General features: G+C 42.9%; 1 protein-coding gene across 3 annotated transcripts in view; it reads right to left on the reverse strand.

Moving 5' to 3' along the window:
* Positions 1-12,038, reverse strand: part of PRKG1 (protein kinase cGMP-dependent 1) — a 523,526-nt gene that overhangs the window by 23,491 nt on the left and 487,997 nt on the right. For all 3 annotated transcript variants that reach the window (XM_050898610.1, XM_050898609.1, XM_050898611.1), the window contains one exon: positions 10,145-10,241. In XM_050898610.1, the coding sequence (XP_050754567.1) occupies positions 10,145-10,241 (97 nt within the window). The remainder of the gene's footprint in view (positions 1-10,144; positions 10,242-12,038) is intronic.

Raw genomic sequence — 12,038 nt, forward strand, 5'->3', positions numbered from 1 at the left:
CAAAAATCTCCCAAATCATCTCTCTTGGACATCCAGTGCACTGATGGTAAGAGCAAACATCAAGGCCACTGTAAATGTCCACATTCAACGATAATATTGAAGTCGCATATCTGCGGAAAGGCCCAGTGGCAGGGAAAAATTAGAAATAAAATTGATAGCACTGAGTATACTCCTTCCCTTTCTCGCCACCATCATACACACGTTTCAGCTTGCCATTTTACGTCCGTCTCATCTTTGAGCTCTGGCACGTGGTCCACGGCTGCAATTCCGCCTCCAACCGGCACGGACTTAATCGCAAAATGCAAAGCAGGCTGAACAGCAAACCTCCGCCAAGAGCAGACCCGTACCATCCTTTCCAGTGCAATAATCCCCAAAGTAGTGAACCCCGGTAAAGCTGTAGTTACTACTGATGCTCTCCTGGTCGGATGCCCTCCTGGTGAATCTGGTTGAGCTCTTGCCCTCTCTGTTACAAATGAACCTCTGGAGGAGGATATCAGCCCTTTCAGTTGTGGAAAAAGAATATATTTTCTCTCCAAAACACAAGAAAATGCAATAGGGAACGTAGTTAAATAAAGTCCAAACACCACCTTAAAGAGGTGATGTACAAAGCCAGAGAGAGAAAAGGTAAAATTAATTAGATTAGGTCATTCTGCTGGATTCTGATCCAGGAAATGAACTGCATCCCAGTGACAAAAGTAACAGCAGAAATGTTGTTTATAACTGAGCCAATTGTAGAACCAAAACAGAATAAGAAATAGTTGTTTTTATTTTGCATATATACGTATTTGCATAAAGATATAAAATACATATAAAACATATTGCATATATGTTTATATGCATATCCAATATAAATATAAGAAATATCTATACATTTTTTTATATTTTGCAAAATATTCTGGTCCAAGCACTGCAGCGATGGGATATCACACTCACATTTGGAGCCGTGGCTGCATCTTTAACTGGTATTAACTGGACAGGGCTACATGGGAAGAGTCACACTCCTCCATCTTTTAGCCCCTTCCTGTCACACGAGTGCACAGCCATCGCTGACCTCCTGAAGAGGCAGCTATTCCTGTCCTCCGCGTGTGACACCCGTCCTCCGCGTGTGACACCCGTCCCCCGCGTGTGACACCCATCCAGACCTCTGAAGCAAGGAAGCCCCACAACACCGGGCTGAAGCAAGCAGCTTTCTTCTGCGCTAGCCCCACAGCCGCCCTCTCCCTGCGTGCCTTGCCGTCGTGCGGGAAGCATCGTCCACCCAGTGCCACGGCCTCTGGCTGTGCTTCAGCGTGGTGCCCCATTCCCGTGTCACCAGGTGGTTTTTTTGGCAGCCTGAGTCATCGTGACAAAGCTAGCCCCGGGCGAACCCAAACAGATGGGTCACTATCTGAAAATACATTCAAGGAGAAGCTCACTTGAAGAGGACACGAGGACACGGCAGGGAAATGGGCTTCATTTTGCTGCTATTAAGTTGAATTCACAGACTACCTTTAACTTCTCAGCGTGGAGAAAACACTGCTGCGTCAGTAAAGAAACTTTAAGAAGTCCCTTAGGAAGGGGGCGAAGATGTGTTGGTAGCGAGTTGAGCAGAAGAGGAACGCTACAAGATTGGGACAAGACGCAAACACAGCAGAGAAGAGAAAAGAAGAGGAGAAGGAGAGATGGAGAGGAGAAGGAGAAAAAGGAGAAGGACAAGAGAAAGAGAAGAGATCCAACCTCTTTTGCTTTCCCAAGTCCTTTTTTCGTTAGACCTCAGCTAGCTTCTCCTGGCCTCCTCGTGCTTATATGAAAATGTTGGAACCACCCCAAAAGCGTTGCTTTGCTTTATGGTGTGTAAACTGCTGCAACTTCCAAAACACACAGTGCGCTCGAGGTCTGATTTTTTTTTTTTAAACACAGCTATATTTCATGTACAAATAAATATGGTTTTACACCTTAGTGCTTTTTCAGACTTTCTGGGAAAATGGATATTGATGAGACAAAATCCAGACCTCGATGGAAAAAAGAGTAAATGGGTGTATCTCTATGTTTCCTATCCTGCCTCTTTCTCTGCCTCTATTTACTATAAATCACGTATGTGTATTACATATAGTCTGCAATGTGAGCAATTTCCATGCAACTCCAGCGAGAGCTGAACTGATACAATGCAAGCTGACCTTGAGAAACTGTAAATGTTAATAAATATTTACCAGAATGTAGAACAATCCCCCAAAGAAGGATTTCTTTTCAGTGAAGACTAGTGAGGTGCCTGAACCTTGCCATACCTAGCCTCAGGATGTGCTATTTTAACTGCACCTATCTCATTCGTGCCCCGTCTTCTTCTGTTCCTGCATGATCTTCTAGGAGAAGACAGCAAAGAACTTCTGATTTTCTGAATTCCCATTTACCGCAGACGTTGTGCCTGTAGGTTACAGCTCTTGCACGGCTGTGCGTTTTCCAAGAAGCCCTACGATTGTGGTTTTTTTCTCCAAGGAGCTGCTACAGATAATATTTGCCACTATGGTACCTTGTGCAGACCCCTGAAGCCATGAAAGAGCAACAGATCCAAGGGCATGAAAGCAGAGCTGAACACATATTTATATTTATAGTTTATCCTTCCTGCATTTTGGCAGCTACATAGAGGTTACAACTGGAATGGTGTTTGCCACTCAAAAATCTCCAGATTTCTTCTCACCGATATAACGGAGGTATTTGAACACGAACTTTCACAGCGTCTGGACACGGCGCTCACAAAAACCTTGCTCAGAAGCCTTTTCTGCTGATCTTCAAGGGAGCTGGCCGGGCTCCCAGCTAAATGGGAACACACAGAGAGCGGAGTTTGTGCAAGTAAAAAATATTCCGTTTACTCTGGAGATGTGGCTTTTTCCTAAACACACAGTAACGGTGAGCTTTTAGGAGCCGGACAGAAGCTCTTCTTGAACTCGTGTCCACGACTCACAGACAAGTTTCTTGTTGCTCGTGCCTCCCGCTGAACCACCCGTGCGGGCACGGCGATACCTCTGTAACGCCAAAGATGCTTTGCCAAAGGGCTTTTGCTAGCTGTGCATTTTGCTATATGTGTATTACTCGGATATAATGGAGCCAGAAATCTGCGTTACCGCGACACGTGAATGTCTTTGTATCACGTTAAATAATAACCGACTCAACCGCAGCGCTCGGGAACTGAAGTGCAAATGCTTTCGCTCGCTGGCTACGTCCACGGGCCTTTATTTTCCGCTGTTTCCCAGCTAGATGCATTCGAACCAACAAAAATAGCAGCAGCTGTTGCTGAGCGCAGCACTTGCAAGCTGAGCTCTCCTAATCCCAACAGCTGAACTGTTGCACGAACAAAGCGGCGACTTCTCCCCCCCCAGCAGAAGAGTACAGCGTGCTTTTAGTACTAAATATATTTATGTTCTTCCAGGATGAAACAGATTACCCCATAATAATATTCTTTGCCTTACAACTTGCTTTCTTGCCAGCATTTCTTTTCATTAGGCAACCGAGGGAATATCTTTCTTATATTTATGCCTCGAAGCCTGCCGTGGTGCTCAGCATCGCAGATCTCTCCGTTAGGGTTTTGAAGGTACTTTGCCCACCTCTTTAAGGCCAGATTCAGCCGCTCTCCTGACCTAAGGCTTAGAGAGAAATTGTAGTTTGCATAGCCAAATTATAAGCAGGCTACGCTGTGCTCCTCACTATACCCTTTCCACCTCGTGCTCAACGTCACGGTAGTTTTGGGTTAGCTGCATGCTGCGTGCAAACAGGCACGGCGATTGGACGGGGTCAGGCTGGAAAATAAGTCAGGACTAAAAAAACAAACCACCTAAGATGGAAAGAAAAATCAGGGAGTGAAAATTAAGTCTTTAAGATATACTGTAGGCTGAGATTTTGAGGGATGAATCAAGAATTAATTACAAGTGGGCAGCAGGGTGAAAACCGTCCATGACAGTGACCTTATTTGCTTTGAAGAAGTCTAGATTCAACTGGTTGGGAAAGCACTAAATATCGTATCACAATCTGAGTGCTATGGGACTCTACAGGAAAATAAATTGCAAAATCACACTCTATGAATACACCTAAGCACACACTAAAAAATGCACAGTCCTTAGAAAACCTCAGCTATTTAACAATTAAAGTTGCTTAATCAAATACTCAACTGTGCTAAAACCCTGTAATTCTATGTTTTGATCCCTGTACTGAAAATTGATATTCAATGCTTGACAACCCGCACAACTAAGTTTTTTATAAGCAAGGGCATTGGGAAATATATTAAAATTTGTGTCTTTCTATAAAGCCCAGAGGTAAATAGTATTTTTCAAAAATGTCTAGAAGGAAAAGGCTAAAAAGCACTGAGGAATGTAAACTGTTTCACGCAGAAAATCATTCCAATAAAAACTAAATAGCAGAAGAAGGGTTATACAGCTAAAATATGCAAAACCAAATGGAAAAACTCACTCCTGTGGTTTCTTGAAAATATCAGATGGACCTAAACTCTCCAACCCCATACAGGATCCTGCCCCGCTCCTGAGTTTGGCTTTGTCTGCAATACAGCACCTATTTTTACGTCTTATTCCTGCCTCCAACCGGAGCTGAAGCCTCTGGCTTGACAGCTCATATCCTGAGTCGGCCTCTGACAATATTTGACGGGCTACAAATGGCATCTCATCTTTCCAAACCTTGACAACATCCTTTCCATTAACAGACAAGCCCTGAGAATACGTTTCCATCTACAAAGGATGTATTTAATTCCATTTAGAATTAAAAATCAAAGGAAAAATAAAAAAATAGCTCTGCAGTGGTCCAGCCCCATCTGACGGTATCATTAAAATTAAGCTTCCTGCATATAGTTAAGAAGGGAAGGAAAAAAAAAGGGCCAAATCTTCCTAACCAGCATTTTGCTCGGCTCAGTAGCAGTAGTTTTGTTGTCAGATGAATGCAGGATTTACTCAGGTACCTGACCTTCAAATCCCTCACTGAAATCGCAAGTTCTTCGCCTTGACGGCACCCAAAACGCCCATTCTTTCAAAAGGAAGGAGGCCAAAGGATTCCTGACAATTCAAAATAAAAATTAAGAGGTTTCAGAGAGAAGACTGATCTTTCTAATAAAAAGCTTTGTAATAGCTGGAACAAAAGGATAGCTATGCCATTGGAAATTTCCACTAATAAAGATCTGAATTATGCATCTGTCAGTCTATTGGAAGACAATTATGGCATTTTTTTCCTCGCCATCTAATTAATTCACTAATGGTTTTGTTTACAAAACAGGCTAGAGGCTATAATAAATTTGATTGCACTTCATAATCGGTGGCCAGATTTCTCTTAGAACACGAATAAAAATGAAAAATGCCGTACTGTCTGTTTTAAAAAGGTCTTGTATAGCCCCAGTAAAATGTGGCTGAAACTAAGGCTTCATTTTTATGTGTATGTCTTTATTAATCTCCATATTGTAAAGGCGTTTAGCTTTTAGTGGCCACCATCAAGCCAAACGGACTTCAAGGGGGTCTGTCTAGTATATGGCACCATAAATCACTTTCATTAATGGCTTGGACTATGAAGTAAGAAGAATGTTATTAACTTTGCACCTATTAAAATCAAGCCAGAGAGGGCTGGGAGCACTTTTGAGAAGAGCAAGGGAATTCAAACTGATTTTTACAAATTGAAACGATGACTTGAAATAAAAGGGACGCTATTTAGTAGTGGCAAAGTGCTGCCCGTAGTTGTCCAGCTCTACCTGAGCAGAGGAAGGTCCAGGTTGGACTAACGCGCCTGGTTTGGGCATCGTCCCAAAGAGGTGAGAGCCAGCTGGAGACTGAGGAACAAGAACGATCACAGGCCTAGAAAGCACGAATTAGATGTAAAGCTCAAAAGAAGCACATTTATTCTTTCAAAGAAAAGAGTTCTTCAGGTTCACGTGATAATGGTCTTCAAATATGTATAACCCAACCTCAAGGGTTGTATGTATTTGTACTTCAAGCCTACTACAGGCTACAGGAGGGAGATGTTAAATATTAGGAAAAACCTTCCTGGGAATCTCCTTCCCTAAAGACTTCAACAACAAATTAGGGAAAACCGGTCAGAAGTGGTTAGGTATATTTGACTCTGCCTTGGTGATGATCTCTTTAGGTCCCTTTCAGCCCAAGGTTTAATGACCATATGGTTGAAATATGTGCTCTAAGTGCCACCGACTTCTGCAAAACTGCTGAACGTTAAAACATATAATTAAATGTTTTGTCAAGTCAGGGCTAAAAACCGAGACTGTCCTTAATCCGCCTATTGCCTGCTGCCTTCAGGATGTCCCAAGCCATATGTTACCCATAGGAGCGCAGAAGGCACAGCTCCCTGCAAGCTTGCGTACGTGCAGGGACGGTGGGTAAGTCTATAGGTTTTCACTGGCAAATCTGTCCTGAGAAGTGAACAAAGATGTAGCTGAAACCAAGTCTCAACCAAGCTTGCGATGGGGAGTGGAGAAAATCCATTATTTTTGCAATTTTGTAACAACAGGAGTGATTTAAAATCGCCTCCTTCCCCCATTGCTGAGTGATTGTTGGAAGCGATAACTGCATAAATCAATATAACAAAAAGGTATGTGGTCAGGCGTGGACCTGACTTTTGGTCTACCTGTGCTCAGCCATCACCTACATGAACTGATTTCACAGCAATAATGACTCTAATCCTGTATGTTCAGATACTCCAATACATTTATTTCAGAGCTGTCTAAAATAATCTTGATTTAAATCCAAAATAACCGACCTGGGGCAGACGATTAGAAACACAGGATTGAAATTAAAAGGAAATTAAAAGAACAAAGACAAGAGCAATAAAGTTCAGGAGAGATGATTTATGAAGGCTGAGGACACCTGACCTACATCCCCGTCCTCTGCAAAGTGGTGCTTTGTGGGCCATGAACCTGAGATGACGTTCCCTATTCCAACGGATTATTGAGGCACCTGGATCCCAACACAGAAGGTGCTCAACCGACGCAGTGCTGAGAAGCCGAGTTGCAAAAAATACTGGATGCATCTGTTAATCCGTGCTATTAAAAAACAAGAAGTCACTCCTACTGTTTTCCTTCTGCCCTGCTACGGGAGGTGTCCATCAGCTGGGCGAGCCGTGCCCCAGAGCAGCTTGCACCTACTTGGCAGCCCTCCGAAATGCGGGAGGGTTGTCCTAGGAATGTGGCACCGCCGGCCCTGGGCAGACTGTGGTCTCTCCAACCCGTCTGTTCGCTTTTCAAACATTGAGGATCACACAGGTCCTGCTGTAAGTGAACAAAAGCCTTTCTTTGCTCTTGTTCCAGTGGCAGAGCTGATCCCCGTCTAAAATAGCACAGCCACTACTCAGCTGGTTTCTCCCCTCGAGAGAAGCCTGGATAAAAGTTGATTACATAGTCCAGCTGGGGATGAAGAAGGAGAACAGCATCCATAAGGACAAGGCATGTTGCAAGAGGCATCAGGTAGCCATCCAAAAACTGAGCAAACAATGTACCACATCAATGCAAATCTGTTGGAAATGTCTCTTGACATACAAAAAATAAAACTACCTAGAAAAGCAAGACAAAAAGATATTTCCACGTGTAATCTCCACAGAGTTGAAAATAATTTAAATTTTGGGCTGTCTTGCCTAAAAGCCAGGTACTTGTGTACAAACGCATTGAAGGGGTGACCTCTCCAAACAGCCAGCATTCACAGAGGTGTCTGGAAAACCAGCGTATATTGATACAAGCCACATCTGGAAATTAAAATGCAGACGAATGGGAGCATTATTCCTTCTTGGCCAGCAAGACCCAAACTAAGCCCTAGACATTCCAGTTTCCAACCAGACACCACCAGTTGCCCTCTTGAAGGGTATGTAGATGCCCTGGCGGGGCTTGCCCACAGTGGCCGAGGTTAAGCTATAAAAACCCTCTTCCGTGCAATGTACTTTATTTATTTGATCAATTTTAGTCTTGGAAAGTGCAAAAAATGTGAATGTTTTCCAGGAACAAATTCCAATGCTGCTGTGCACTAGCAGGCTACCGTAACACACTCAGGCAATAAAAGAGACAATTCCTCTGATACATTTTGCATTAGTTCATTTTTTAGCCTTAAGTTATAAAACATATTTTTCATGGAGAAGATAGAAGCAAAAGGTAGCAATTCTAGGCTCAGTTTTGACCACAAGAATATTTTCTGGTTTCAATAACAAAATTTCCCTTGGTGGTAAAGAAAAATAATAAAACCCGGAGTGTTGAGCTAAACTTTTAAATATCTTTTATCCTTCTGTGGGTACTTCAGTATTATTTAAGAACTACAGAAAATGACCTTACCCAACATTTCCCTGCTTAGGAGAGCAGGGGCAGTGTGTTAAACCCCCCCCCCCGAAGAAAACCCCTACGAGGTGATGGAAATGTTTCTCCCATCTGCGGCTATGTAGGCGGCATCAAGGCTTCTTGAAGGCTTCTGAGATTTGGACATCTCCTAAGAATTAAGTATCTCTACCTGACTGTGATCTGTGGTATGTCGAAATGACAGAACACGTCCACTCCTGCTCTTCCTCACACCTGGCCAAATGTCACACATCGCTAAGATTTCAACATTTCAAGATGACAGTATCTTAAAGCTTCCAAATTAACTCTGTGAGCAGCCAGAGATAGAGGACTGGCCCATGGCCATCAATAACAGTCCAATTTGCTTTCTTATCTGCGCGGTTTGAGGTCCCATAAGCAACTCCTCATGAAAACAAAGTCATGCACCTTCCCAGGAACATCTTCAGTTTTCAAACATCTTGACAGCATGCGTCAAAAAAGCCTTAAAAATGAAAACAGACCTCACAAGCTCCTTCACAAGATTCAAAACAAGCCCCAAATTGGTGGGTCACCTCAGGCGGAGAAGCCAGCGGTGATGTTAATTTAGGAGACAAATCTCCTGAGCTTTATGCTGTTGTCAACAGAGGGTGAAGGGCCTTCAAAAGGGAGGTTGAGTGCCACCCGAATGAAACTCCGGCTCTAAAGCATCCTCAGCAGCAGATGACTATAGAAGGAGCAGGGAAAGGACAGCCTTCCCAGGCTATGGGTGAGCTCTTGTGACTCTCTTCCAAAACAACAGTTGCTAATATAAATAATTAAATCAATAAAGAATAAATCCAAACCCCAGGAAGGGACCAGCGCTCTCACAGCCATGCTCTCCTCCGCACGATTTCACATACATCCGAACAGGAAAAGTCGGAAATAAATCACATGGAAGAGCGAGTCGCACTTTTAACACAGAATTTACCCGTTACGTCACAAAGAATCACCGCAACACTTCATTTCACCGGTTTTCCAATTCCCAGCACTACGGGTGCGTTTGGCTCCCGTAGGCTTACGGAGCGGGGATTTCCCCAAAGTTTCGTAATGGCAGCAGTAACTCTGTTCCATTTTCTGCCCCTAACTTACAGGAGTTCCTAACATACTGTACTAGTGTCTGGTATCACAAGCTCCTCTGTGGTCAGCACCGTGATGTAAACTAAGCTCCCTCTTTCTATTCTAAGTTTTTGTATTTACATGATATTACAAATGGGTCACACAACGGCTGCCGTTACAGTCTCCTCCCGCTCAGGCTTTGTTTTAATAAAGACTCCAGAGCTCTAAATCCAAGCAGAGCAAAAAGCAAGCTCAGATTTTGTCCCTTCTCTAAAATTCTGCAAAAAATAAGCAGTTTTCTGTGACGTGTTGTCATAGTTCAGACACTGAATGCACAGCTTTCATGATAACCAAGTAGAACTACCTCTAGACCTGAATTAGAAACTGCTTAGAGGAGACATCGTACCGTTACTCCGGTTCGGGTTAAGTAAAATTTTAGGTTGCTCTTTCAATCTTAGCACCCAACAGCCACACAATTCTTCAGGTTGTTTTTAAAAGGCAATCAATGCCATAAACATAGGACCACTTGGAGAGAGGAGATGTGTGCTCCTCTCTCAACCTAGTACATAAATTCTTCTTGGTTACTGCAAGGCATTTATTTGTACTTCTTTATTGACCAGGAAATGTAATTCAGCTTTCTTGAATCATTAGAAAATATATAATCCCACCACAGAATTTTCTTCCAGTTACTCAGGTGTAATAACAAAGAAAAATTAAGAGACTCGTAACACAGTACTTATTCTAGGACATCACACAAACTTCAAAGAAGAAAAGGTTACCTACCAGCTCAACTCGTCCAAACCCTCCGACTCCAAGGGTGTCAATGATGTTGAAATCAGACAGTTTCAGGTTGGCGAAGAAGGCAGCTTCGGCTTCGTATCTGGATTTTTTTATGCGAAAAAACGGAAATTTCTTAGAGGTGCAAACATGAGTACTGCGCAATACTGTACCCGAATGGCGTGAGCGTGGAACAGCCTTTACCTGCTTAATTTCCATCTTATCTCTTACAGTTTGCTTTTATTCACACTCATCGTTTTGCTGGTCCCAATTATAGTATCGTTCCGATGTGCACCGTTTCCCAAGTGAGAAAAGCAAACATACCTACTGCATGCCTACAATGCAAATGTCTGGTACTGCAATTCAGCTCCAGCTACCCAGCAAACGCTACATTTTGACGTTTTCTACTGATCTTCTTGTGGGTGCTTTTTTTTTTTGGTGTCTTTAAGTATTTTTGGAAGATAAAGTCTCTCATAGGAGTTTCTCTTATCCACAGGCTGGCAGTAGTTTCTATAAATTTTTATTGAAAGTGGCAAGATCATTAAGGTCCCTGGAGAGAAATCACAGCCAGGTTTTATGAAATCAGATCCGATAAGCTGCGGGCTGGTGTGCAAATGCCTGAAATGAATGACTTCAGTCACATATCAACATTCCTAGAAGAATATCTTCAACTTCTTTTCCTCCTATAAACTCACTTGGAGTAGACGTCCCAACCCAGGAGGTCCCAAAATCCAGATGCTCTCTCTTAAGCCCACGTCCAACTGGCTCGCAACACAAGTTCACCAAGCCCTTGAGTAAGGAAGCATGCAAATCGAACACATGCAAGCCTGCCAAAATAAGCTTCCCATGACTATCCTCATGAATATGATTCCTCTAAAATAGCTCCTTGTCAAGGTTTATGGTATTTTTAGAAAGGCTCGGAGGGGAAATGGATGAACAGGATCCACCCACTCAATAAAGTTTGACATTCAGCTGCCGGAGAAGTCCCCGTGCGTGTACGACCTTTGGCCGCTGGGGACACAGACTTGTATGGGAAAAAAGCGTTGACGGGATTATGGAGAGAGGCATGGACGGTGTAAAGGGGGAGCTGGCTTGGTTTTCAGTACTTAATTTTAGCCATAATATCTTGCAATTAACCGACAGACCATAATCTGCTATTTCACCTGGATGCTTCATTTGTGCATGATAACGCTAGCATAAAGATAAATCATCAATAGCGTTAGCCACGATCGCATATATGTATCCACCTGTCTATCTTTTTAATGTACCTTGTCCGTCACGCCTGTCTCTAATTCAATAATGGGATGGAATTGATTTATTGACTTATTCCCTTCAAATCACCTTCTTTAATCTATTTAAAACTGCGATGACATTGGGGGAGAAAGAAAAAAAATTTAAAGTTAAAAGGGAAAAATAAAAAGAGGCGTCAAGAAAGGTGAAAGGTCACATCATCAAGCCCCAAATCCAATGCGATAAAGCGCAATTTTATCTCGGGGGTGCTGTCGACAAATTACTTAAGCTCTGTTTTATTATTTATACTGTCACCGGATCCTCTCGATGACCTTGCTCCTGTGGCCACAGCAGCCTGATGCATCCGATTTTGGAAACCAATCAGTCCCGAGCCTGCTCTGAACTTGGGATAACCTTGTGTGACACAGCTGCTTATCGATCGCTTTATACTCATCATGAGGTGCATACTAAACCTGTCACGGAAAAACCTTTGCTAAAGGAAAGACATATTTATACGTTCCCTTCTAAATCACAGCAGACACATCATTTTAGGGGTGACAGAGCAACGAGATGGGTCTAATTTTCACGATAAATGTGTAGACCACTTAAATACCCTTAATGATTTATAATTGCTAGGAAGATGAAATCCCAGCATGGAAAATTTCCCTTC

The sequence above is a fragment of the Gymnogyps californianus genome, chromosome 6, assembly GCF_018139145.2.
Source record: "Gymnogyps californianus isolate 813 chromosome 6, ASM1813914v2, whole genome shotgun sequence".
Taxonomy (NCBI): Eukaryota; Metazoa; Chordata; class Aves; order Accipitriformes; family Cathartidae; genus Gymnogyps; species Gymnogyps californianus.